This window comes from Andrena cerasifolii, chromosome 14, assembly GCF_050908995.1.
Source record: "Andrena cerasifolii isolate SP2316 chromosome 14, iyAndCera1_principal, whole genome shotgun sequence".
Lineage (NCBI taxonomy): Eukaryota > Metazoa > Arthropoda > Insecta > Hymenoptera > Andrenidae > Andrena > Andrena cerasifolii.
In genome coordinates this window covers 6,800,096-6,827,804 of record NC_135131.1, presented here as the reverse complement: position 1 = coordinate 6,827,804, position 27,709 = coordinate 6,800,096, and the positions used below count along the sequence as shown (strand labels likewise).

Here is a 27,709-nt window from a genome sequence, read left to right as displayed (position 1 = left end):
GTGGATCTGTGGCACCAGGGACGGATATGTTCACGTGGAGAAATGTGTGTTCTCTACAAATATACCTTCGAATCTGCCTAATAACAGCTTCCGCTCTCACCAGAATTTTCAAAGGTATCAAAGTCTTTGCTGCTTCATAAAACGGGGGAATTAAATAATTACACGTGTCGATAATACTGTAAAAATACCATTTATTGCTAACTTATACATAGATTCGATGCATCGTGTTCTAGAAGCTAGAAACGTTTTTTCGCTGGAAAGTTATATACTTCGCGCGAAATATGCGATGAAAGGAAATAAATATCTGTTTTTAGTTAACGTTAGAACGTGTTGTTCAATTTCCACGAGACACCGTTCGATCCGTCCAGATCTTTGCGACTTATTCGCGTTTCGATGATAAGGATGGATGAAATTCATCGAAATCCACAATCAGGCGACAAGGAGACTGCAGGGGGACTCAAATTTGACCCGAATCTCTCATTAAAATTGTAACGCTCAATGCATAATGCGACCTAACGTCTATAGTTTAGGTCAAGTTTAAGCTACCCCGTTTCACAGTCTCTGAATCGCCTTTCATCGATCCCTCCCCTAATTACTAGTCTCTCAATTTGCGAGCTTAAGTGATTCATTAAATAGGCTGGCCAAGGTGGCAGGTATGTACAGTTTAGGTTCGCAGACCGTCTCGCGATCTCTTCTATCCATAAAGTCTCCATGGAAATTCGCCCTCGTTCGAGCCCCATTCCTTTCGTTCCGAGGATTCCTCTGGGAACTTACCCGATCTTCCATTCCCCCCACGAACATTACAAACAAATCGAAATCGCATCCCCCCAGAATCAAGATCATCCGATCTCAGACCCCTTAAGTCAACATTATCATTATCTCCATCAGATCCTTGAAATTAGTGGCTTTCGATAAGAATTCCTGCGATCGTGATTAAACCAAAACAATCCCACTGAAGTCACATCTAATTGCGATCCAGATCACTCCAACCTTCACGCAATCCGTCGTCGTAATCAATATCGGAATGGAATCGTCGGTACAGGCCGCAGAATGGAGTCGAAACGAATGGAATCGTAGGTAAGTCCGTTAGAACCGCGAGCGGACGGAATGAAAAATCGTTGGAATTTGAGGTGATCCTTGTGGAAGCTTTCACCGTCCGTGAAACCAGCGATTCGTCAGCCCCGCTTTCCATGGCAAGAAAGCATCGTAGGCTGGAATACGGAGTCAGAAGAAGACGTTGCCAGGCCTGGCCTGGGGACACAGGAAGCTGGAGCAGTCGTGTCTTCGCACGGCGTCCATCACCTCCTGGAAGTGGTTGGAGACTTGTACAGCTGCCACCGGCTGGATTCTGCAAATGACACGCAAACACCGACGATTAACGGTCGATAGAAATTCGTTAGAAAGCTTGGAGGCACTGCTCGAGCCTCGAAGAAAATCGACTGGCTGGCAAGAAGGTATAATTGATAGGTAATGGGATGAGGTAACCTTCTACGCTTTACGACCCGCCACTCATGCTTGTTAATTAAACTGCCGCGGCTGGTATCGGGGTCGGAAGTTAATATTGAATGACGATCGTGCGGTGAAATGGGGGATTGGCTCGTTGAAAGTCGTGGACGAGGGTCGAGTGCTTTTAGAAATTCAGTCGAAGGGATTTGATCGAACAGAATGGGGATTTACGGTTGATTTGTGATAATCGAGGTGTCCATTGCTAATTCTCCCGTCGATTGGAATTACAGTCGAATTATAGGCACTACTCTTTGTGGCCATTCCAGCAACGGTAGTTGCTACTTCGAAAGGATGGTACGGAATCAACAGCCGTAGAATCGACCCGTTTCGCCACGATGCGTGGATCTCGTAGCATCCTTTAATCACCGCCAGTGCTGTGCAAACAAAGTGATTATGCCCGATAAGTCGAGGCGTCACGCAACCGAGAAAATCGAAGAACAGACTCGGCCAGACGGAACCGTAGCGAGAAACAGATAACTTTCTTCCAGCTTTCACCGGCGACGTCCTACTGACTGATTCGACTTTTACCTCTTAGCACAGTTTCACTCTGTGCATACGATACTAGGCGCGATTCGCCATGGCGCGGGCCACGCGCGTGGCGGGAAAAGTCCGTGAGTCACGGGCTTATAGAAAATCGAAAGAGGAACCACATCGACTTGTTTGCTGTCATTAATAATTTAGTGTATGTACTGCCGAATTTACAGTAAGCAGGAGAGTTTGATCAAATTTCCAGGGCTTCTTAAAGTTTAATTTATTCCCTTAGCTAAAGTTACTTTAGAAACAAATAAATTCCAGTTAAGAGGGTAGGTTACCCTTGATAGTCCTAAAACAAGCCTTTTTTCAAAAGCAAATTGTAAAGTGATAAATAACAGTAGAGGAAACGTTTTTTTCTAATTTTAATCGTTATTCTACGAGCTTTAACACAAAAAAAGAAAAGTCTAAATATTTCTATGCACATAAAAGTTTAGATAATAATAACAAATAGGTGCGTGTTTTTTTATTTTGTCCCGTCTGCATATTTAAGGTGTGAAAGCACCCCTCAAAGTTCATAAGAAGAGGTGCCAAAAGTTCTTATTTTTGTTTTAAAAAATATTATAACATTGCGTTTATTTATTCAACACAATGTTATAATATTCTCTAAACTAATAACAGCAAACTTTTGGTACCTCTTTTTTATAAACTTTGAGGGATGCTTTCACTGCCTAAATATGCAAACTGGCCAAAATAAAAGGACACGTATTTGTTATTCTTCTTCTCCTCAGCAGAGTTGCTCCAAAACGACGCTTCACCTCCCTGACTCCGAAACCAAAGGCGTTCCCACGATTTTCCCTCGTCCGTCACGAAACCGAGCGACGATTATCCGCCACCCAAACGTAGACAGCTGCGTAACCATAAGTTAACGAGGGCAACGTTATTATATCATCGGTGGAATTACGAAGCTTCCGGCTATTTTGTAACGCGTAACGAGCCAGTGTCTGCAGAGTTTCCCTAATCGGGTGAAAAACAACTGCCAGCAATCCAGCTGGATACTCACAGGCCCAGAAGGGCAGCCATTTTCTTCTCCATGAGTATAACCGCGTCAGGACCCCTCTGTACCATGGCGTCGCAGAATAGCCTCTTAGCGCAGGGCGTGTTGGTCCAATCGCCGTCGATGTGAGCCACTTCCGCCACCTCGGCGTTCTCCAGGTTCTGCAGAGCGTCCTCGAGTTCCTGATCACCCTCCACGCTCCTTCTCCTCCGTCGTTCGTCCCTCCCATCCACAGAGTTCCTCGCCACGCTCCCCAGATCGTTTCCCTCAGACACCCTGACGCCAAAGCTCTTCTCCAAGAGCTCCAGAGGCGCGGAACCGTCCTCGACGATCAGAATCGTCGGGTCCTTGTCCTTCCCCGCGCCACCCTGTTCTCGGTCTTTCTTCCCCGGAATGAGCAGCTCCGTTACATCGATGCTGCCCTCGCGAAGAGGAAGATCGATCTCCACGATCTCGCTCATCGAGTCCGCTCCCTTCCTCTGCAGTCGCTTGTTCCTCACCAGATTCTTCAGGTCTCCCTCTGCCTGGAAGATGTCCAGGTAATTCAGGCTCCTTCTCCTCCTGCTCTTCCCTTCGCTCTCTGTCTTCCGACCGTCATCGAGGATCACCAGCACACTATTCTGCTTCCCCGCAGTCCCAGCTTGAGCAGCATCATTCTGCGGGACGTTCTCCAGGAGGTACACGGTTCCTCCGCTCGCTCCTCTAACACTTTGGTCCTCCAGTTCCTCGAGGAACGATCCATCCCCGTCCATAGCTCTTTGGTACTCCACTTGAGCTGCGTCGTTGGATCGCTTGAGGACGTCGACGTCTAGGTACCTGCCAACTGCCACGGCTCCTATACCCAGAGCAGCGCCGGATGCCACCAGTCCCAAGGCTGGTATGAGGATGCTGCCGCCTGTAGCGACGGTGCCAATCTTGTCCTGAGCTTCCTTGCCCTTGGACAGGCCTAGGTTCTGCGAGATCTTGTGCGTGGCCTCCACCAGAGGGTCAATCACTGGCCGCGTGAACTGCGACACCTTCTCCACGCCGTTGGAGAACTGACTCCTCAGGTTCTCGGATATCTTGACCCAGAACGGTGCGTCGTTGGGCCGCTTGAGGCCGTAGAAGTGCTGGTTGGGGTAGTAGTTCTTGGTGGTGTAGCTGTCGACGATGTTCTTGTCGTTCAGCACGTACTTCTTCTTCTGCCTCTGCTCCGTGAACGAGTACTGGTTCTCTGGGAAGTTGTCTGGCCGTTTCTTCTCGTTCTTCAGGATCTTAGCCGGTTGGACACCCAGCTCTGGATGAGCGTACTGCAGGACCGGCGCTCTGGCGCCAGGTTTCAGCGCCACCGGGGCGATCTTCTGGCTCTCCGGGGTGTAGAGCTGGGAAACAGGGTACACGGGCACGCCATCGGGCTGCAGCATCCTCTTGTGCGCGCTGGCTCGGTAGTTGTCGTTCCTTGGCTCGTACACCTCGGCCTTGAGGGCTTCGTTCTTGTAGTTGCTCGGGTCCCACTCGAAGAAGACGTTCTTGCCCCCCTCGTCCATGTCCTTGCCGTACCTGCGCAACGAACTCATGGAAAATCATCGACTAACTCGACTTTGATCTCCTCTATGCTTCTATTCTACTATCATAGTCTATGGAATTCAGTCTACTCGCATCGGAGGTTAAATATACTCATACATCATCGTTTTCTATCTTCAAAACTGAGTAGAATAAGGGGAGAAGCCCGTATAAACGGCTTATTTTTGTATCAATTTTTAGGAATTTTTTGCAAAGATACCAATGCGCTAATCCTTTCGAAACTTTAAGGGTACTTTATTTAACATTATAAAAATGTAAAAAAAAATGTATAACAGTAAAATTATAATAAATACAAAAGAAATAGAGCAGTATCTGAAATAGGTTTTTTTCGAGATGCAAAACGACGCCGGTTGTAGCATCTTTGGCAGTTATGTGAAACCAACAGACCAATAATTTTTTCTTCAATTTATGTACGAACTGTAAGAATATGAACCACAAGTCGTGTACAAAAAATTGCATATTTTAAAAATGGCGAAACTTCAAACATTTTCGCCAAAAATTCGCGTTTTATTTCTTTAAAAACAGTAGTAAAAATCAATAATTTGGTTAAACATTGTGGTTCATATTCTCAGGGATATTATAAACTAAAAGTGTGCAAAATTTGAAGTTGATTGGTCAAATAGTTTTTTAGTTATCCCCGACGCCAGTTTTGAAGACGTGGTTTTGAGAAAAACGCGTTTAAAATGCGTTTTAGGTATGAATTTCGGCTTATAACTTTGAGAATATATTTCTGAAATGTTTTATAAGCGATTTATGGAAAAAAATAATTATACTAATATAAATTATATATTAAAATTGATTCGGCCTTCTCCCCTTAATACCAAGCTGAGTAACGCACCTTCGATTAACCGTCTTGAAGAACCTCTCGAACCTCTGCTTCTCCGCCACGCTCTCCGTGGGATAGAAGCTCGTCGAGGCTTCCAAAGGTTCAGCAGGTGCCGCTTCGTGGATCAGCTTGTTGTTAATCACCCTAGCGTTGCGCCAGGTTTGGATCTTGTCGATGGGTTCGTCGGGAACCCTTTTCCCATGGATAACTGGTGTGCCATCCCTGTCGAGCGTCATCGGCGACCGTTTCGGGTTCGATTTCACGTTTATCTCCGACCTGACGATCACCTCAGGCGGCACGTTCTTCGCGTCCCTGTTCTTGGACACATTAGCGCCGATGTTCGTCCTCGAGGAGCGAATCTGATGTGGCAGGAAGGCGTAGCGAGCTCTGTCCTCCGGCCGATCGTTCAGCTGCAGGTTCCTCTGCGATCGGTCCTGGAAGTGTCGCAGCAGGACGAGTCCACTTGTTGGAAAAGCTGGGTCGAACCTGGCGTAGTTGGTCCTCCCTTCCGTGCTGGCCTTGAGATCGCTCTGAAGCGGCTTCCAGCTCTGGTACTCCTCGGTGGTCGATCTCTGCAGCTCCACGGCTCTCCCGTCGGTGTTCAGCGGCGTCCAGTTGCCATAATCGATATTCTTCTCGTGCACCGCTTGATCCTTGCCAGAACTCCTCTCGGACGTCGACGTCCTCTCGGTGACTGCCACGTTTCCTGGACCCGTGGTGCTCCTCTGGCTTTCAGATTCGGACAGTTTGTTCCTGAGCTGCGCTATCTGAGCCTCCTCCAGCTTCCTCACTTCTTCCTTGGTCCTTGCCTCGCCTTTGGGCACTTTGGTCGCGTCTAGTAGCGTGGCGTTCTCGCGTTTCTCCTCGGGACTGAGCTTCTGGTTCTCCAGAGGGTTGCTGGAACGGTCGCTGGCGACCGCTTCCTCGGAGAACGTTCTGTCCCGCCTTTTGACGATCAGGGTGGCCACGCTACCCTCGCTCGTTCGTACTTTCAGCTCCTCGGTCTCGCCTGGGAGGCTGCGAGATACCTTCAGCATCGTTCTGGCGTAGCTAGGCTTCGGCAGATCCGCCGAGCTGCAGCTGCTGGCGACCAGGCTCAGCAGGGCCAGGAAGAACGTTACCTGGGGCAGATAAATGAAAATGTAAAGAGCTACGAATTGTTGATTAGACGCGCAGGGATTGCAGTGGCTTGTGATTTGAGGAAGCTTTAATTTGGGTGGGGATTCAAGGGGAACTTTGTGTTTTCTAGCTTTCTAGTTTCCAGGTCTTCCAAACATAATTTTCTGGTCTTCTACTCCCCCAATTTTCTAGCTCTCCAATTTACCCAGCCTTCAGCTGCCTCAATTTTCTATTTTTATATTTCCCAACTTTCCTGCTCTCCCCTTTGTGTTTCCAAGACCTCCAAAGGATCTTCATCCACAGTATCTTCCTCGACTCGACGCAGAGACACTAAAATACAATTTGCTCGCGAGAGATATGGAAAGATTTATGCACACCTGCATGACAGGCGTGTTCCACGCTCGGCATTACGTCCAGCACGCTCGAGCATCGTCCGCGATTCGTTCAGAATATGAAATCAGTTGGAAAAAGGTTCTCGAAAGTCGGTCTTGCGCTTCACGCTCTTCGAATGATCGTTCATCAACGTTTCTCAAGCGGTTGCCTCAATCTTTCCGCCAACAATCAGGCGACCCGCGGCGCGATTATAATCCGAGCTGGCCGACAATCGTAATTAAAATCGAATCGAAACCGTGGCGAGCGGTTCGCTAAACGTAATTAGGAAGTGCAACCTAGTGCGCGTTAGCAGGCAAACGGGTTTTACGTAACGACTAATGTGTTACGAGGCTCGTACCTCGATGGAAACCAGCGTACCGGAAGCCCATTGTGCCTTCCTCGATCCTGGTCAACGTGTTACGCGTGCGCAGAACATAGCAAAGTGCCGACCGCGTCCTGTTTCGCGAGGCAACGTGACCCACTTTTCGTTCCTTCCAGCTAAAGTTCCATCCTTTCCCGCTAATTCATCACCGAAACTCTGAGATTCTAAAGCGCAGAATTTGTTCGAAGGCTGGCGGAATCTTTCTCCCATAAAAATCAGTCCTCAGAAACGTCACCGATATCCCTTCGATACCCTACGTTTCTCTGCAACTTTCGAGGCCATTAAAAAAAAAAGTGCAATCGCACTTTCTACACGCATCGTCGCTGCGAACGTAAAAGGGAAGGGTCCGCGAGACTGCACCTTATCAAGCCACTGAACTTTCTCCTTTTGTCGTTCCCTTTTATCCCGGAGCGACAAGGAACTGTGCAACTACTAGCGGTATTAAACGCGCGCCGAACAGAATGGCCAAATAATTGTTTATCGCGGCGATTCGGTAAAGGCTGGCCGCGATGTTCGAGGGCCATTGTCTCTGCGGATGATGAATAATCCTCGTTGAAAACCGGAGGCGCGCAGAGACCGATGCATAGCGATGGGAGAACCGAGCGACTCGGAGTGGTAATCGCGGCGAGAGAAATTTAATAGCTCGCATAAATTGCCTGCATTCTTCCCCGAGATTAGAAAATAGCGATGCAGTAACCGCCTAGATGCTTTCTGTTATTAAACTCGACGATCATTCGTCACGATTCAAGGTGCGCTGCTCTGTGACGAGGCGAATCCAGTGCCTTCCTTTTCCTAGTCATTCGTCGGCGAGCTTCCGTCAATTCTGCGCATTAAACGGGGCCACGATCATTGCCACTGCCGTCGCTCTACGTTCGTAAAGCAGCCTCGGTGTTGGCCCTTGCGCTTCGCAACAGGACGAGGCTGCGTAAAAAAAATTATAAAACACATGCTCGTGCTCCGCGAAGAGGAATTTACTCTTTAATCCCGCAATCCCACCTGGCGGTGTTCCTTGAAGAAGAACCCTGCAGCATTGAAAGTGCACGGATCCCGGGGTCCCCGACAGGTAGCGATCGATAGTGATCGATGGTCCTTTCCATTGCCGCGCGCGTACCAACGGAGGAATCCCGCGCGGCAAAAGGCTAAGAATCTCCACGAGGTCTCGCGCCTAGCTGAACATGTGACCGGGGAGTTTCTAGTCGGGCATGATCAGCCCGTGGATCGTCGATCGAAAGTCAGCGGATTGGCAAAAGTGGATCGTCCCGCGCCGTGTGCACGCGTGCCCGCCATAGACGAGCCTGTGTAGCGAGCAAGAAACGTGCACGGGGAAAGCATGTCGTTCCATTTCACTTGTCGACGGATCGCTGGATGCCTCGGTCCAGTCGGCCACTTTATTTTGGTCCGGTCGTTTTGTCTCTACCATTGGAAAGTATTTCTCTTTTCCCCTCGGCGGCCGGTCCCCGTTCCGAGAACCAGCGAAATCGAGGAAAACCGGACTCGCGCGATCGCTTTGTTCCCCTGCAATCCCTGCACGAGTGCACGCGCGTGCACGGGGTGGAAAAGAAGCGGGGTCCATTGCTCCCAGAATCATGAGAATGGGCGGGTCAGAGTGCCCTTCAACTCGAATTCAGAGGTGGTAGGTTCATCAGCGAGGTTGCGTGTAGAATAAATTGGTAATCGAAGCGGGGTGGTCCCTTAATGCAGGAGGAAAGAATGTCACGCTTCTCGGTCCTCTAAAGTTTAGAGTCGAAGCGCGGATGAAGAACGACTGCCTGTTACGTGGAGGATGAAAGATTACGCGGTGGCAAGTGATAAATGGAAGGAGGCTGCGAGCCGCGCGCCGTTCGAGGGTCCACGATGAACTTTAATTGCTGGCTGCCGCGTGGACTGCACTTAACATTTCGTGTTTTCGTTAATTGCTCGTTTAACGTCCAGACAATGGACGTCTGCGCGAGGCGTCTTCCCCGAGACAGGCCCATGCGATGTGATGGTGGAGAGGCCGTAGACTCGTTGCAGCGTGAAATCGAGAGAGATCCATGAATTATCGAGCTTATGGGGACATGAAAATTGCAAGGCCCGGACTAATGAACGGCGCGCGATTAGCGTGCGTTTCGTAGATCCACGGTGGGCCGCCAGTGGCCCAGATCGGTGTCACACTGCGCGTTTCCGCTCCAGAAAGCTTGCGGACCGACGTTAATTCTCTGGCAATTAAGTCCGTCTTCCTTCTGCCTTCGGTGCCCTCCCTTTTATCCGTTACTCGTTTCTGGTCGCGATTTCGTCCCTCGGGGCAGATGACAGTGAAGTTGCAATCGCCGGATGTGGATGGCACCTCGAGAACTGTGCGAGCCGCGTGTACAGTCGTCGCAGCGTGAGAAACCGGAGGATTCATTGAACTTTCGGAACTCTGAGACGCTCAAATGCAGCGGAATATCGAAGAAGGCGCGTCGAGAAAAGTATTCTACGAAGTCACGAAGATTTGACCCGAAGAAGCGTATAACAAACGATATAAGGTAGAAACTTGGAAGATCAGAAGTTTAACAGAAGCTGACACCAAAATTCCTCCCAAAGAAATCGCACTATTTTTATAAATACCTTGCGTCCGTCCATTTCTGCGTGCGTCGAGCCCTCTTCGAATCCACTTGTGCCCCGGCGGGTGTCCAGCGGCGAGGAAGCTCTGGACACGTCCCAGAGAGGAGGAAGAGAAAGAGAAGAAGAAAAAAAAGGGAAGATACGCGACGGGACTTGCTCAAATCCGCATGATAAGCGCGTCACGAACGGTTTGAATCGAATCGATCTCTGGCTGCAGACGGGAGGAAGAGACGCCGACGAGGATGGTAGCTGAAGAAGAGCAGAAGTGACTGCTCCTACGCACCTGCTCACTCCCGGAATATCTTCGCGAGACTGACGGAGGCGCTCAGTCAACGGCTCCTCGTGTCTCTGAACGAAGGACCGACACTTCTCTCCGACCTACTTCCCCGCGTAAGCCATCGCCATCGCCCGCTTCCTCCGTCGCGACGCCCAGCGTCTTCCACCGATTAATCGGCACGTTTTCCGAACCGACGCATTCCGCTCGACGGAAACAACCTGCCTCCTGCAATTCAGTTTCATAACTGTCGATCGATGCATCGTCTCCTGGTGATTCAATCGAATCCAGCATTCCCGCGAGCATCTGGAGTGCTCCGAGGACTAAAGTGAAATCCAATGGTTTTTCCAGTCAATTTTTCAAATAACTTTGAAAGAATCGTGCCAAGTGTTGAAGTTTAATAATTTCAGTATTGATATTTAATGAAGCTTTCGACTCGGCGATGATTAAAATTTTGCAGCTATTGTTTGATGATTCGTATATTAGCTAGTAGATATACGATAAATTATTAGCTACTGTACGATAACTAGAATCCGGCGACTCAGCACGATTATTCCATCGTTCGGTTTGCTGTTAATTTAGGCCACGATATTATTGATTCGACGATGACAATGACGCGAAAAGCCTGCTTTGGTGTCGGCTGTAATTTAGTAGCCTTAGTTGCAAGATTGTCGTTTTAACGATAACTCTAAATCAAAGTCACAGCTCTCCGTTGCCAACGTTAATGCTTCGTTCGGGAGATTCACCATCGAGTCTCACTGTATAATGATATTTGCTTCTAAACTAGCAGAGGAATATTCAAGCGACGCTGAATCAAATATACCAGCCTCGCCATCTGTTCGTCGATCATTAACCGATCGGTATCTTTCCCTGATTCGCATTAACATCCACGTTAACGTTATCAAAGCCATTGACGCAGAGAACAGCAGGCGAAGAGATCGGCTGGCGCGGAAAAATCGCGTTTTCAGCCGTTCCTCCGCCACTTTCACCGACGTCCTCGCGATCGTTTCATCTAGCTGTCCGTGTAAACTGCAAGCCCGTAAGCGCGTTGCTTCGTTTCCAAGGGAGAAAGGTCGGATGGAAATGAGAGAGACGCTCGAGGTATTCGCGAAACTTTGTGGCACGGCGGTCGGTGTCTGGTTTTCAAGTTCACGAACGACGACCTGGAGGGGCCCAACCGGAAGAGACGGTTCTTTACGTGGCGGTATCGGGTTCAGGGACCTACCAGTGAAAGTCCATTCGGCTCGACGACGATACAGACGACGACAGCGATGCACACCTGCGTAACCCCTGCCCGCAGCTAAGTCTTCAGTTACGCCCTGATCGATCCTCATTCTTTTTAGCGCTGCCAGCGATTCATCCCACCTTAGCGTTTTCACGTTTCTAACGGGACCACCTCCAGATGCCCAGACTCAGCTCGGAGCGCTCCAGCCGCGGGTACCTACGTTTTCCAATTCGTGATCCACCGGTGGGAAAATCCGATTCTCTTTTGGCCTACCTACCCCGCGGAGGCTACGTTCAATTTCTCATGTCATTGACACGGTCGTTGGCTAACACTTGACGCTCGTTAGCCGCGAGATCCGATTGCCCGTTTGCAGGCGAGCACGCGGCGCGATTAGCCGATTACTTGCACAATGGGCCCGCGAAACGAGCGCGGCGTGACCGCGCCAGCCTCGGGCTACGGCGGAAAGTTATTAGAGAGAGGAGAAAACGGAAGGGGAGGGAGGGAGATCGGCTGGAAAATTGCAGGGCGTGAAACCAGGCGCGAGCATTGTGCTCGTGAAAAATGCTGGAAAGTGAGCGAATTATCCTGGGCTGTTGGAGCGTTTAAACGGCCCCTCGGAGAAAAAGAAAGTGGCTCGATCGTCTTCCTGACTCGCCGACCCCGAGCTTGGCGACCTTCCTTGACCTTCCTCTGAATCCTTCCAGCCTGATGACTCCGCGTCACGGGACGCGGTTCTGCTGATCGTTTGAGGAAATGGTGGGTCGTAGACAGTTAGGATGTCACTCGAGGGGAAATTTTCAGGGACTTTCACTGTTCAAGGGCCCCAGGGGGCGTCTTTAGAAAGGAAGTCCACCGTGGACAGTTCACCTCTATCTCAATAGACATCCTGATTTGGCGTCGACTGCTCGGGGTGGACCAATAGGAACTAGTGTTCCTTCTCGAGAATTTCCTCGAGAAATTTTATAATTGCCTATTTCTTATTTCTCGAGAAATACTATAATTTCTCGAGAAACTTAAGTGTAGGAAAGATATTATAAATCTAATTTATTTTCGTAAACGAATGTATTACTAGTTAATCGCGAACGTATAAACGCATCTACAATTTATAATACATCTTATTAATAACATTAGAACCTATATGAATTCCAATAGAAAATCACAGTGCAGAAGATTCGATATTACTAACTGCTGAAGGTGCTCTGAAATTCTTATTTAAAAATTTAGAAAAATTGTATACTGAATTAAGTATCTAATGAGTTTCTTGTGGCTATTAAAGAAGAAATTTAGAAAAGAGGAGATAACACTATTGTATCCCTATAAAATTTTTGCATGATCCAGAATTTCTTCCAAAAGGGATTCGTGGATACATAGATGAACCTTCAAAGAAAATTCCTGCCAAGTGCCAGCTCATTCTAACATTTCACACACCCTCTGCAGGGTCCAATACAAATGGGGGACGAAATTTGGGCCCTTCACCCTATCCCGCAAGCGACTCCCCCTGCAAAAGAATCATTACGACCGCGCAAAGTTCCCTCCCGTAGCAAATAACTTTTATCGGAAAAACTTCCGGAGATATTCAAGGCAATATTCCCCCTATAGGTATGTCTCTACCTGGCTACACTTTTCTAGATCGATTCAGCATTAGCGAACAGGTGGCGTGTAATATGGATCAGTAGGTAAACGAGCAGAGGAGAAGAGAGAGGACTACGTGAATGGAACTATAGAACGCTAGATGTGTGTTAGCTCAGACTCTATTAGACTCTTGATGGTAAATTGACGAAGCCTGACGTTGATTAATGCTACGCGAACATCAAGCAGCAATGCTACTTGGATGTTTCTATGTTCGCGATTACCGTGATCGCGGGGGACGTGCCTTTAATCTCGTGGGTGGAAATGACGTCCTTCGGTAGAATTCGGCGGCCTCGCGGCGCTCGGGTGATTAAGGATTATGAACGCGTACGCGTCCCATTGTGTCGCGGCGCGATGCACGAAGGCCCCTCGTCGGTTTCCAATATCGTTCGACGCCTCTTGCACACTCGTTTTCCTTGACATACCTCGAAGACGAGCCCACGCGACGCCATAGCGATCCACCTACGTGTACTGCAACAGTTTCCACGCGAAACCTCGATTTTCCCCGGATTCGCCCGAGAGGAGTGATCGCGGGACCGTTTAGAAAGACCGTCCTCCGCGCGTAGAAAGCTAGAAGACAGTGAAAGTGTCAACACGCGGCTGGCTCCGGAATAATTATTTTCGGCAAGCTTTCAGGCCACTGCTGTTACCATGGGGGTACAGCCAAGCGCTGCACGCTACTCTTGGCGATTGTTCCTTTTTAGGTAAACGGGCCGCGTGCGAATCTCCTTCCTCTTTACGCAGACGCCACATGCGCCACTTTATCCATTCGCGAATTGGACAAGGGTCTTCCAAATCCTGCGTCGCGTGGACGCAGAGGGGCTGAAATATTTGCAAAGATATCCTCTGCAAAAATTCCTCTTCTAGATTAAATTTGGGTATTATTAGCGACGTTACTGAAGAAGATTCCTGTGAACTTTGAACTCTCACCCCAGGATATGTATTTGCCAATAGTTCTGCAAGTTTGTAGATCTTAATAATAAAATTTAGAAAGTTGGTGAATTTTAAAAGAGAAAAATCGTTTTAATCCTCAACTATTCTTTCAAATACAAATTTCAACGTAACAAAATTTATTTACATTTCTGGAAGAAGGCTATCAGGGCATTACGAATGTACAATTAACACTCGAAAGTTAGAAGATTCAAGGATACGAAAATGGTAACTCCAAAATGACGCCGTGGTGCAGTGAACCCCATTTGACTAATTCGTGATTATAAGAAGGTGTGACCACGCAGGGTTGATGTTACGTTTCAGGGAAACCTTAAGACCTTTGCCCAGAGTGCAGAGGAAATCTAGGAACGCGCGTCCCAGAAACCCTAATGGCGAGTAAGTAACACCGCGAATCTCTCTCGCCCGCGTATTCTCCGTTGTTTTATCGCGCGCGAACGAATCGAACCCCGCGCCGAGTTCCTCGGCACTCTCGTTTCGTTGAGTTCGCCACGGCACTTGGACGCAATAAAGAATCCGGCGAAAACGGCTGCGTCACGATGGATCGGAGACTTCGGGCTAATTCCTGCGTTTCACGAGCGCGAGATATCTCGCGTTGCTCGAGAATCATCCACATTGCTGGCCACCTGGCCAGAAGTGGGACCGATCGGTAAAAAGTGGCTCACTTTCGTTGCCGTTCGAGCTCTGCGATCTCTTCCTCGCTTCTTTCGATCGGCGTGGTCGTTAGAGAAGGGCAGTAACTAGATAGACCAGGGGCGTAATCAGTGAACTTTGCACCCTTGCGTTCTGCTGCAGGGTGGTTTTTCTCCTCGGCGATCCTCTTTAATTGAAATCAGACCGTTTTCTAATGCAATAGCATTGTAGATTTTACGAAACCTTTGTCATCAAGGAATTATGGTCAGCGACGCACCCAGAGGGGGCAGGGTCAAGGGGTCCTGGCACCCCCAAAGAAGGGGCTTTGTAAAAGGAAAAGAAAACTGGATTTTATTATTATTATAATATTATTATTATTTTATTATTGTTATAATATTATTTTATTTTATTATTTTATTTTATTATTATTATTATTATTATTATATATTCTTCAAATAAATTTTTATAATCATCTAACGAATTTTATTGAATTCTCATTAAAAATATTTTTCTCCGTTTAAGTTGGCCCGTTAACTTCCCCCGAGATTAAATCCCGAGTACACCACTGATTGTGGCAGAAAAGTGTGAAAGAGGGGGTGTAGTACAGTGGCGGCGAAAATATAAATTCGAAACATGTGTTTTTATTATCGTGGGGTATAAATTTCAAGATACAATTCTTTCTAATGGAACTATCTCACTTTTCGCACCATTTACAACTGAGCCTTTCTTTCGATCGCTGCTGTATATAGTGCAGGGCTAAGGAAGTAAAATGCACTTGCACTTTTCAGTGCAAGAGTGCAGCGTTTAGGTTTAAAGGGAACGTCTCTATACTTTCCTGCCTCGCTTCGTTAGATATCGATTGAACAGACACCAATGGAATTATGTTAATCGAGGATTCGGGTGTTCGGTTAGACTCGAAGAATTTCGCAGGGTGTCGATAATGAATCCTCAGGGGACTAGCATAGTAATCGACTCGGGCCCTCGTGCATTCCTGAAGTGAAAATGAAGAACGACTTCACTGGCGACCCAAAATTCGAACCCCTTCCGACGTTCATTTCTCATCATCTGATCGCTGTTCCCTGCCAGTGGTGGCTGATTTATACTAATTGATTTCTTTCTCAAAAATGAAAGTGTCGAGTATTCTAACGGTAAACCTTAAGATTATCAAGCATCGCATTACTCTGTAGGCTCGTATCGGAAACTGTCGAAACACTGGTACCCAATCTCTATTATAAGCTACTTATTTGAAACACTATTTAAGCGGTTCCTGAATCAATATCTCTCAATCGAGTGACGAGTGCTAGGCCCTTCATTCGCCACCTACTATTTTTAATTTTAAACGTCCATCTCCACAAGTTCAGCGGCAGCTACGCGCAAGTGGCAGAGCGGAAGAAGCAACAGGGGGTGATTTGCATATAAGCGAGCACATCTGGTGCAACGTGCGCTGAAGATGCGCGTGAAAGCTCGCTGCATTCGCCGATAGCCCGTATCTCATCGCGGACACACGAATTCCTGGGTCGAGCTGGCATAGAATACCGTCGACCCACTTATACACTGTGACTACTTTCACTTGCGCCGGCCACGCGGTACGTTCGAAGAATCCCCGAATAATCGTTTAATCTGCCTCCTGCCCTTTCCTCCACCAACTTCTCGTCACTTTCCTCTGTGCCTCTGCCTTTCATCGACCAGGTAGCACGCAGGGTTACCTACCGTAGCTAGAAATTTATGGGCCAATGGCGCGCAGGAAAATTCTCTTTCGTCTCAATCTCGCTCCTGTCCTTTCTCCTCTTATCATCCATCTATTAGGACGAAGAAGCGCGTGGGAAGACTCATTTTCTAGTTCCTATAATTGCCCTCGTTCGTTTTGACTGCTGCCTCCGCGGAAATTACCCTCTGGAGGCTCGTTATTACCGTGGCCACACTTTCTACGGTTTCGCGCGAAGAGTCAGCAAGCGAGCATCGAGCAATCCTTCTTCTTCACTGCCTCGAACACTTCGTGAAGATCGCTCTGCTTGGCAACCGCCGTGGACGTTCTGCTTACAGGGAAGCGTGCGTTAAGAAGTCAGGTTCTTTGAAATCGAGTTAGGATCGGATTACCTGGTGGCCAGATTCCACAGGAGGTTTTGCAGCACGCTGGACTCAGCTCTGCCGCCGACCAGGATCTGCTCGCAGATGAACCTCTCCTCGCAGACGTTCGAAGGTTCCTCGGCGAGTCGCGCCTGTTTGTGCTCCGCAGGCAGGTCACCAGCCCTCCACTTCGATAGGACTATACCGGGCTGGCTGGGAGTATTAACGCGCAAATTAAATCCCGAACAAAGAGCACCGTCGGAGTAGAAACCAAGGAGCGTACTCACGTGGTGTTGTCCACCTTGACGGTGCTGGGCGTTAAGGCTGCCAGCAGCAGGCCCAGAGGCAGGAACGCGCCGATTAAATGCAGGATCTTCTTCCAAGGTGAAACCCTGCAAACCCGTTTAAATGAACGGAGTGATCGGTGCATGGTAAACCGCCGCGTTAATTAAGTAATTAATCCGAACACCATTGTCGGAGGGCAGCGCGCGGAAAAGTAGTGAAACCGAATGCCCCGTCGCGATTAGAAGCCTGGTGATTTCATTTTACGCGAGAGCACGTCGAAAGCGTAGCTACTGTTACAGTTAAACCGCGGCACAGGTTGCTTTCATAAATAACATACAAGCAAGCTTGCAATTTGGAAGCTTCGCAGTGGCGATCAATGGCACAGCTAAATCTGAGGAGAAATAGGAAATCGAAGGGCGAGTTTAAGCAAGCAAACACGTACCTCTTTCTAGCAGCGTACATGGAATGATCGTCACCGAGGAAGTTAGCCTGATGATATCCGATCGACGGCTGATAAAAGGAATACGGAAACTTCCTTGTGCTCATGAAAGTGGACTCTTGAACATAGACAAGCCCGTTACTCGGCCTCCCCGAGGCATCGAAGCTGTGCACGGTCGGCTGCTGACTCTGGTGGCCGTAAAGCCCCCCGAAGTACTGCGATCTCGTCGGATCCAGAACAGAAAAGCCCCCCAGTTCATGCTTCTGCGAGTCACCCTGGAACTTGGACGGCTTTCCCCAGAAAACGTTGGCGTCCTGCTGATAGACCGGTTTCTCCAGGTTCTGGAAGACCTGCTGATCTATCGGGCCGTGCTGCGCAGCCTCGTTTTCCGCTATCGACTGAGCGAACGGCAGATGAAACGGCTGATCCTTGAAGACAGTCCCGTAGTGGAGCCTCGGCGCGTTCGCCGCGTCGTCCTGGAATTTCACGTAACTGTTCTGCTCGACCGCATCCTTCTTGCCCTCCTCCGGGGGCACGGTCTCGGGGAGGCTCTGTTGGAAGCTCGCCTGGTGATCGGCCAGGACCGACTGGACAGTTGGCTCGAGTACCAGCTTGTAGTCTTTCAGCTGCTCGCCGTAGGAGCTAGAGTCGATGTCGTTCTCGAACCTGATGTGCTGCAGGTTGTTGAAGGGGCTGGAGCTGATCCTGGGCTCTTTGATCTCTCCCAGGTGAACGCTGGGTCTGAAGTCCGCGCTGGCGTTCTTCTCGTCGCTGATAGATAGAGTTAGCTTCCCGTATGCCTCCGCAGTTGCGGTTGACTCGGTGCTCGTCTCTGCCGGAAACTCGTCCGCGTTCGAGACTTCCTCGAAGGACTCCTGGACTGGCTTCTCTTCCTCGCTGCTGGATAAGTCTTCGGGATCCTCTCCGCGCGTGAAGCTCGTGGACACCAGGACTAGCACAAGTATCGAAGGGGATCGAAGCCGCATGTTGCTGGTAGGGTATTATTGCCGCCAAGTGGTTTCCATCTCGAAGTGCTCGCTAAACTAAACCGTCTCTTTCGTCGTTCCTCGTCTTTAACCCGCGAGACGCGACGCTGGCGTGGGCGCGTTTTCTAAAAAGCGTGAACGCGATGGCAATTTGGTCTGCTAATCGCCAGCCTCACTCCAATTGCCGTTGACAAAGTGCTCGCTTAGTTCCAGCAGAGTCCTCAGCGCCTCGGAGAGCACGCTGGTCTATGGGAGTCCAGACTGGCGAGACGTCTTGGGGATTTCTAAGATCCTGGTTTCTCCGTTATCGGAATTACTGAAAGCTCTCCGTCAGCCACGCGTATTTCGTCAGAGAATAGTCCTTCGACGATTTCAGGCTCTACGGCGAAGCTACGTGTGATTGATCGATGGGCAAGTAGAATTGGATTGTAGTCCGACGTTGGGCTCTTAAACGCGAAGATGGTAGCGGCAAGTCGGTTCGACGAGCTCGGAACGAAAGTGGCGGGAAAAACGAGGAAGAAAGGATAACTACGAAAGGGGATAGCCTAGATGTCGGATGATATTCACGCATCGACAACCAGTTTCCAAGGAAAGTCCACCGCGGGATAATGTGACGTTTTTACTGTCGTGAAAGACTGCAGAGTGGCGGGCTCGGCGTGAGAAATCACGAATGTAACTGAAGGTTTTCACGTGTCTCGAGATCTCTCGCTCGATTCTAGGACAGTTTTCACGGTAGCCACGCCAAAAATAAGTCTCCTTCGTGTATTTACATGGCTCACGGTCCCGCGAGCACTATTCTGCTGAATCCGAGTCTCAATTAGAAAACAGAACGGACGCCGTATCTCCAATTTCTAAATAACCGAACTATTACTTAACCGAGACGTACACATCGAACGTATCGAACCCGCACACTCCGATTTTTGACGAGGCTCTGCAGATAGATTTTGACGAGACCTTTGCACTATACGTGCTACTCAAGTCTAATTTTTCTTTTTCTTTTTCTTTTTCTTTTTCTTTTTCTTTTTCTTTTTCTTTTTCTTTTTCTTTTTCTTTTTCTTTTTCTTTTTCTTTTTCTTTTTCTTTTTCTTTTTCTTTTTCTTTTTCTTTTTCTTTTTCTTTTTCTTTTTCTTTTTCTTTTTCTTTTTCTTTATTCCTCTTTCTTTATTCCTCTTTCTTTATTCCTCTTTCTTTATTCCTCTTTCTTTATTCCTCTTTCTTTATTCCTCTTTCTTTATTCCTCTTTCTTTATTCCTCTTTCTTTATTCCTCTTTCTTTATTCCTCTTTCTTTATTCCTCTTTCTTTATTCCTCTTTCTTTATTCCTCTTTCTTTATTCCTCTTTCTTTATTCCTCTTTCTTTATTCCTCTTTCTTTATACCTCTTTCTCCTTCTCGCTTTTACATACGTTTTCTTTTGTAAAATGTACTGTGCAATACAAAATTATCATTAAATCTACAGAATAGTGAACAATATTTGACACGTATTTTTTGTTATCAAAGACAAACAATTTTAAAGTGAGTTTTTTAAAAGCGCATCCAGCTCCCCGCTCAGTTTATAGAAAATTTCAGAAAATAAGTTCCCGAGCCCAACTTAAAAAAATACGCGTGAAATATTCCGCAAACTATTCTGCAAATCTGCAGAGTCTCGTGAAATTCGGCCTGGCGCGGGCCTGCGGCGATTAGAAATGCAGATAGAGCCGAGGACGTAGGAATCCGCTGGATTTCTACGAACGGAGGCGTTAAACGGAAGGAAAAACGTTTTATTACGGCTGCACGGGATACGGAGGAAGAGCGGAAAGGGGTGAAAAGACTTTCTAAGACGAGTTTTATCAGCGAGCGGCGAGAGTCTGGCCTTATTTCAGACCGGGGGTCAAGCGGCGCGAGGAAAACTGGACGAAGGCTTAGCTTGTTAGATGCAAGATAAATACTTTGTACGGCTTCGACCCGAAAAGTCGCTATACTGGTACGATTTCACGGATCACAATGCTGCTTTCCAAGTCTCAACTACAAAGCATCCTACAAAGGGAAATAATTCAGTACGCTTCTCAGTCTCCTTGTTGAACAATTACCTACACCGATACTTTCTCGGTAAACGCGTGGTATAATTAGAGGGCCCAGAAGCCAGTCAGTGTAAGTCCATTAGCATTCAAACCGAGATTCACACCTTGTCCTCGAAATAATTTTGCCTAGTAATTCCGTGCTGAATACACATAAGTACCGCCATTTATTGCTTACGTATGAGAGCAGTGACTTAATTGATTTCTCGACTGAAAGTTTCAACACTAAAGAGGTTTTTGAACTACGTAACTCATTTTCAGGGAAAGTTACACTGCTTTGCTTCTGAGCTCTCCAATTAACACTAACATTGAAAGCTGTTGAAGCTGTTGATAATGATTCACCTGCAAACTTGTGCAAATTTTAGTAAAATAAGAAATAAATTAAAATAAGAAATAGCTGTTTGAAATATTATCTCAAAACTGTCCAGATCTGACCACCTGTTGCTTCAACCCTCCTATTACTGTGTTGGGCAAATTTTATTAAAATAAGAAATAAATTAAAATAAGAAATAGCTATTTGAAATATTATCTCAAAACTGTCCAAATCTAACCACCTGTTGCTTCAACCTTCCTGTTACCGTGCTAAAGCAAACATAGTACATAGCTGAGAGAAAAAGATATCATTAATAGTTACCTAGCGATTTCATACCAGAAATAGCTTCAAACGAGCTGGATTCAAAGGCACCACGCCCTATCTGCTGGATTTCACGTCCCTCGATTAGCTTGCAATTATCTTCATCGCGTTGGCTCGTGTTTGCTCGCCTACGCCGCGTACCCTCGTCATCCTTTCTTCGATTTCCCCGTCGTGTCGGAGCAGCATGGTTAAAGGGGTACAAACGACTTGCAAATCATCGTGGCCGTGAGAAGCCATCGCCCCCCTTCCGCCTCCACCCAGCCGACAATGAAAGTAGACGAAGCCTGCACTTGACAGTCCGTCGCTTCTTCTTCCTTTTTCGATACGCGTCCCGCCGCTCGTTTTCGCGGTTATCTACGCCTCGAGAACGACCCAATTCCGGTTTCGAGTAGGCCAGCCGACCGCATCGGCGGAACGGAATCGGAAGGCGAGCAAAAATCCCGCCTCGGTTTGTATATAAATCGGAAACCATCCAGGTTGCGTCTGGCCTCCTGCCTACTCTGATTTTGTCACGAGTTCCCTCGAGAAGCTGCTCGAAATCACACTTTTCCAGGGTAGATTGGGTTGACCAGTCGTCCAGTCTTCGAGTGACTAAGCTTCCAAAGGGTTCGAGCTTCGCTGCGGTCGATTCTTTCACTTTGGTGGATGGTAAATTTTTTTATGAACCCTTTTCACGTGGAAATTGGTAACTGTTTGTGTGGAGAATAAAAAGAGAGTTGCTCAGAAGGTGTCATTTACGTATCTTCCAAGATCCAGTTAAAGAATAGTTGGGTCTATGATTCGAAGTAGACTCGAGCAGGGTCCGTTTTTCCGCTCGACTCGTCGAGCGTTTCTTTCGTGACCAAAACGGGACCAGGGCAGGCCGTTTAGTGATCAAATTCAGCACGAATAGAGCGAGGAGTTCTTGCCGCGGCGTCGAGGAGGAACAACGGCCGCGGTTTGTGGGTCGAGGATGGAAAAATGAGGGATCGGTGGGAATCGGGCGCGATGGATCGGAAGCTGCTCATAAAACGGAAACGCCAGGCTCGCGTTTCACTCGGTTCGAACGGGAAGCCAGTGATTCCGCGGTAGAGGGAAAAAAGCCGCGGGTTTCTGGGCCGAGAAAGCGCAAAAATCGCGGCGGAACGATCGAGTCAGCTGTAGATTCGAGGCGCCTACCGCGAACAAGGTCGAATCGATGATTTATCGACCGTGAAGATCAATGTTCCCCGTCTTTTTCGCGCGCTCTTGGTCGGCGAAGGAATCCGGCGTGCCGAGGCCAGGAGTCTCTTCGAAACCGGCGGAGAATTCGTCGTGGAATAGCAGGCGCGTCGTTGGAGCGAGCCATTAGTCTTCGGCGAAGTGGAATCCTGGACTAGGTGTGTCCGAGGACTCGTGGAAAATTAAGGACAGCTGGCGACGGGCACTCGAATACACCAGCAGAAAAGCCAGCGCGAAAAGTAGCTGTTGATTGTCCACGCTGCTGCAATTAGAGCGTGACGAATCCTCCGCTTCTTCGCGATGACGATTCACACCTTGTCCGTGAAGATTAAGATCGCTGGAGCTGGCAGCCGTGCTGCGAGCCTCCGCAACTCTTTCTTTCGATAAGCTGAACGCATCTAAATTCATTTCTAACACCTCGATAATCACTTCTCGCCTACTCGTGAACCGTGTAACATCCAGTAAACGATATCGCACCTCGTGCACTATGAAACTCGAGTCATCCCACCCCAAATCACTGCGTGTCTTCAAACTTGCCCCCTCGAGTTCCTCGCGCAAAGACCCCCCGTATCATCGATCGAAGACCACGATCGCCGCGAATCTGTGTCGATTCTCCGATCTCAACGCGCCGATCCTCCCGTTTCCTAGGACAATTATCAGCCAGCGAGCAGGAGAAAGAATAGATCTCCCGAGATAGGAGAGAAGGACGCGTGGACCGCGTCCGTTCTCCAGCCGACAAGGAGGGCGCATAGCGCGAAGAGCGTGCACCACGTGGCCGCCAGAGCGAGACACAAAATGGACCAAGTCCCCAGGAAGTGGGGACCTGGATTAAAAGCAAACGAGGGCAACGTGTCGGCGACAGAGCCATCTCGCACCTTGAGGAGTCGAGGTCGTGTAGTCGCGGAGTCGCGGAGTCGCGTGCCCATCTAGCTTCCACGGCATCGTCGGCCGGCGATCCTCGGAACGAGAATTCCGGTTGCCTCCAGGAAGCAAGCCAGGGGGGGACGAGTGGTCCCGGTGGCCCAGCAGAGTCGAGAATCGGCGCCAGGCCGAGTCCAGGAAGTCGGACGACGATCAACGACACGGTCAGTGCCGCGGTGCGATTTCGTTTCTTCCTTCGCCGCTACCTCTTTGCTCTTCCTCCACTGGGACGGATACAGCTCGCCGTCTCGAGTCGGTTCTACGCCACAGTCCACGGCTTTCTGGGTGGCTCCAAGGGTATTTCCATCTCGCGGCAAGTAATTGGTTGTACTCTGGTTGCCTTGGAATTTCTGAGGGCTACTGCTGGAGTCATTGAGTAGAATCTTTCCTTTTTTCCTTCGCTTCAGGATGTCGGAGGATAGATGCTTGGGAAGAGGTAGCTTGAAGGTAGTTTAGGACTTGGTTGAAAAGGGAAGAGAGTGGTATCGAGCGATTAGATTTAAGGGGGATCGAGGGACATCGAGGAAAGTGCAAGTGTAGCGACTTTCCTCGTGCGTTTCAGATGGCGCCGAGGGGAGCCCTGTGCCTGCTTCTGGTGGCCTTGGCCCTGAGTGGGTGCCAGTGCAGCACCAGGTACTTCGTCAAGATGAGAACGAACGCCTCGGAGCTGTTCAGGACGAAGGGTGATGGTTCGAGGGTGCTGGAGGAGCCGATCGCCGCCACACCCACTACGCTCTACGATTTACCCAGGAACAAGTTCCGTATGGAGGACGATAGAATGATCAAGGACTTCCCTAGGCTAGAGGAGCAGCAGAAGAACTCGTTCGAGACGTCCACGTTCAATCCGGACGTGCTGAACAAGTTCCTCGAGGAGTACGCGAACAGGATCAAGAGCAGCACCACGGAGAAGTACCCCAAGTTCCCGTTCAGGGTCGTCAAGCCCGCTGAACCCCTTACCCTGGAGGTGGACGCTCAGACCACCTCCTCCACTGGACCCAGCTACGAGCAGGACACTAAGCCCCAGGGGGATGCTGAGAATTCCACGTCCACCGAGGATGGGGTAAGGTTTTGGCTGCTGAATTAGCTTGTGTATAATCTCAGCTTGGAACGGTTGCCGAAGAAAATTATATTTTCACACGATCGGACACGCATTAGGGTCGCCCTTATTTTCGACTTGCGATTTCTTTTGCTCTCACCCCCTAATATGGTTCCATTTCATAAAAAAATAGTCCCCGAAAAAGATTATTGCAATCGGACAACAGGAAAGGGTGCTGTCCAGGCCTTAAAGTTTAGAATTCATCAATGGTTTGAATTTGAAGAATTTCCAAAAAATGGTAAGCCCTATCGAAATTTTCTTCAAATAATGTTAAAAGAGCATTCAATTTTCTACAATTACTGTGTATATAATTTTTGTCGTGCTTCCAACCATTTTTTAGATAATAGCGTTTGAATATAGAGAGGTCCGCGCTTCGCACGTCCCACTTGTACGGCGTGACGTAATGTCTATAAGTGAGTAGCGCGGAATTGTCTGTATTCAAACGCTATTATCTAAAAAATGGTTAGAAGCACAAAAAAATTATATATACAGTAATTGTAGAAAATTTAATGCTCTTTTAATATTATTTGAACAAAATTTCGATAGGGCTTACCATTTTTTAGAAATTCTGTAAATCCAAACTATCGATGAATTCCAAACTTTAAGGCCTGGTGGGCACCCTTTTCTGTTGTCCGATTGCAATAAACTTTTTCAAAGACTATTTTTTTTATCAAATGGCAGCGTCCTAGGGGGTGAGAGCAAAAAAATACAAAAAAAAATTCAACACGTATAAATAAGGGCCACCCTAATATACATATAAGATAGGAGGGTTTTCTAAGTTTCTAAGTCCCGAGCCAACGTCCACTATGCATGTTGTCGGTTACAGTTGAGCGAGGCCCTGAACGATACCCTGAAGAGGAACAAGTACTACGGCACGAATTCGTACGAAGATAGAAACGGCTGGGTGACGCTGGAGGCTATCCCATGGTCGAAGAGCAAGATCTCTAAGTGGCAGGCCACCCCCAGCACCCAACGACCCTGGCCAGATGCGAAGCCATGGGACAAGCCAAGCATTGCGAAGCCCTGGGCCTCCGATTACGCCGTCAGGCCGATTTACGAGAATAATAAGCCATGGTAAGCTTGTATAAAATTGCTCACTTTCTCTTCTTTCCATTGTGATTGCGACTTAAGTGGATGATGGCTACCAACTCTCGCTGGAACTGCAGCCTTGCTCGCTGACCTCCAATTACAGAGCTTTAGTTCCACCGGCAACTGAAGCTATTATAAAATTCGAAACTCAAAAGTAACCGAGTCAATCCACTTGCAGGTACGACAAGCCGAAACCAAACTGGCCAGAAGCCATCAACGAGAAGCCCTGGCAGAAGCCCACCTCCCGTCCCTCCTATTACTCAGAGAAGCCCGAGGACAATCAAGCTCAGAAATGGCCCCCGGAGAGGCCATCTTGGAACAAGTACACCGATCGTCCTAACAGCGACATAATCACAGACAGTCGTCCAGCCAATTTCCCAAACAATTGGAACAGGCCGCAGCCGACGAAGCCCAGTTACCAGTTCATCGATCGGTACGATAACAAAGGGGAGGAGAACAACGACTGGCACGACTTTCCATCGAGGCAGGAGGACCGCCTGAGGCCCTCGACCGAGACACCAGGCTTCTCTCACTATCAGTACGTGAACAACCACCCTCCGAGCTACCCTGGCAACGGGGACGGCCAGTGGGTGCTTCTGTCGACGAACAGAGGCTACTCCAAATCCAAGCAGAGATCGATGAAGATCGATACAGCGAGGGGTACCGTGGGGAACGTGACCAAGACCGTTGGAGGGAAGAAGGAGGAGTACGATCCGTCGATCGCTGTGATGACTTCCAAGCGACAGGTTAGGCTAGATGATCAAAGAAGTTTTGGTATTTGGGTGTAGGCTTCTGTGGGAGACTGCAGGCTCAGAGTTCTTTTGGTGTAATTGGTGTTTGTTGAAAGGGTTTCCAGTTGGGGGGTGGTTCCTTTGGGTTTGTCGAGGTGTTTGCAGGGATATTGTGGGGATTGAAGAACTCTGCTATCCTGAATCCCTTTTTCAAGTCGTAATAGTTATTTTGTCAGATTTAGAATTTTGATTGAAATTTCCGTGTAAAAGATATAGAGTGAGACATCTTTATATGATATTCGATACGATATACTCATACTGTATTTATAGGGGCACAGTCCACGTGACGGAAATCACTTGTAACTAGCTGGATATCCAATTTATTTTCATCCCCAGCGAGACTAGAATACATTAAAAGTTACGTAAAACGATTCCTGTATAATTGGTTAGTTGTAGACGCAAAAATCCATGGCTGATAGGGTGTTCTTTCATTTCTGTTAGTCGTAACGCGTTTATTAAAAAAAACAAGGCGAATTTACGTAATCGAAGGGGGGATGATCGCCTAGATCAGTTGCTCGTTTTTCAGTCATTAAATGCTCCCTCCAAATTCCCCTAAATTGAAGTTCATTAATAGGGAAGCTCGTTTAAAGTATCATTCGTTGTTAGGTAATCTGAAAAATTAGCTGATATTCCTGTCTCGTAACCTAGCTTATTCAATTTGTAGCTGTACACCCTTTCCTCTTATTCTCTAAACAGTACAACTAGTAGCCCACTTGTCTAATAAGTAAATGACACGAAACAGTGTGGAGGATCGCGAGTGCATGTGGCACTGGCAGTCGCTTGATGAAATATGATTTACCTAGGTCAGGTTGACAGTGCTACCGTCGATCAACGGCACCAACACCACCACGTCCCACGGAGGTCTGCTCGAGGTGGAGAAAACCTTCAAAAGCGTGGACCAGAGTCGAAACGAGTACGAGATGGAGAGGCAGACGTTGCCCACCATACTGAGGAAGAGACCCATCAGGAACACCGTGGCCAATCAGCCATCTAGCTCTGCTGTCTTAGCTGCCGTCGGTGCGGGTGAGTCCCCATTCCCTGTTTCATATAGTCGTTCAATAATATGAAGGATCCAAGGCACCACTTTCTTATTCATGTCGCGTGTAAAGTCGTCTCGAGTAGCAATTACCGTCCATGCATGAAAAGACATGCGTTAGCCTCCATAGTATTATGGAATAATTCGAAGCTGTTTCGAGGGATAGGTAGCGGCGAAAAGAAAGTTTAAACTGTGAACAGTTTAGATTAGATAAATTTCGGTATAAAAAATTCTATCTTACAATTTTTGGGGTTGGAAAACTGGAGGCTTGCAGATTCGGGGGTTGCAAAATAGAACACCGATAATAACAATATATGTAAAGACTACTTAGACATAAAAATATGAATTTTAAAGTTTATTTTCACCGCAATTTTCGGGGGAAGAAATTAATATGTTCTGGATAAAAATCAATGTAACGCACTAACAAGGGAAGATCCCGAAAATTCAAAAAATTCTGAAACTTTGTGAATATGTAGGGGATTTCCTCCTCGTTACAACGCAATTTTTGTTTGCTGCCCT

The 27,709-nt window shown here is 48.0% G+C and overlaps 3 protein-coding genes across 5 annotated transcripts in view; 1 reads left to right on the top strand and 2 right to left on the bottom strand.

Annotated features, from left to right (window-relative positions):
* Positions 1-27,709, top strand: part of LOC143376697 (uncharacterized) — a 32,740-nt gene that overhangs the window by 3,655 nt on the left and 1,376 nt on the right. The window contains exons 1-5 of one of the 3 annotated variants that reach the window (XM_076827302.1): positions 23,045-23,342; positions 23,741-24,238; positions 25,101-25,348; positions 25,542-26,109; positions 26,958-27,177. In XM_076827302.1, the coding sequence (XP_076683417.1) occupies positions 23,741-24,238; positions 25,101-25,348; positions 25,542-26,109; positions 26,958-27,177 (1,534 nt within the window). In that variant the 5' untranslated portion in view covers positions 23,045-23,342. Of the gene's footprint in view, positions 1-23,044; positions 23,343-23,740; positions 24,239-25,100; positions 25,349-25,541; positions 26,110-26,957; positions 27,178-27,709 lie in introns of those variants that run through there. The other 2 variants (XM_076827301.1, XM_076827299.1) reach the window with 2 other exon arrangements.
* Positions 175-10,407, bottom strand: LOC143376696 (uncharacterized). The gene is made up of 4 exons (XM_076827298.1): positions 9,886-10,407; positions 5,436-6,544; positions 3,041-4,573; positions 175-1,348 (listed from the first exon to the last, which is right to left on the bottom strand). The coding sequence occupies exons 1-4, from the start codon at positions 9,898-9,900 to the stop codon at positions 1,225-1,227; spliced, it is 2,781 nt and encodes a 926-aa protein (XP_076683413.1). The 5' UTR covers positions 9,901-10,407; the 3' UTR covers positions 175-1,224.
* LOC143376574 (uncharacterized) lies at positions 15,896-18,881 on the bottom strand. The gene is made up of 4 exons (XM_076827053.1): positions 17,386-18,881; positions 16,946-17,050; positions 16,689-16,871; positions 15,896-16,624 (listed from the first exon to the last, which is right to left on the bottom strand). The coding sequence occupies exons 1-4, from the start codon at positions 18,366-18,368 to the stop codon at positions 16,537-16,539; spliced, it is 1,359 nt and encodes a 452-aa protein (XP_076683168.1). The 5' UTR covers positions 18,369-18,881; the 3' UTR covers positions 15,896-16,536.

Coding starts and splice junctions, on each gene's coding strand:
- LOC143376696 (XM_076827298.1), bottom strand. Junction 4,574..5,435: donor TTCAAGACGGTTAATCGAAG/GTGCGTTACTCA, acceptor TTCGTTGCGCAG/GTACGGCAAGGACATGGACG. Junction 1,349..3,040: donor ATGGCTGCCCTTCTGGGCCT/GTGAGTATCCAG, acceptor TGTCATTTGCAG/AATCCAGCCGGTGGCAGCTG.
- LOC143376574 (XM_076827053.1), bottom strand. CDS start 18,368: ATGCGGCTTCGATCCCCTTCGATACTTGTGCTAGTCCTGGTGTCCACG. Junction 16,872..16,945: donor GTCAAGGTGGACAACACCAC/GTGAGTACGCTC, acceptor TAATACTCCCAG/CCAGCCCGGTATAGTCCTAT. Junction 16,625..16,688: donor CTGTGGAATCTGGCCACCAG/GTAATCCGATCC, acceptor CCCTGTAAGCAG/AACGTCCACGGCGGTTGCCA.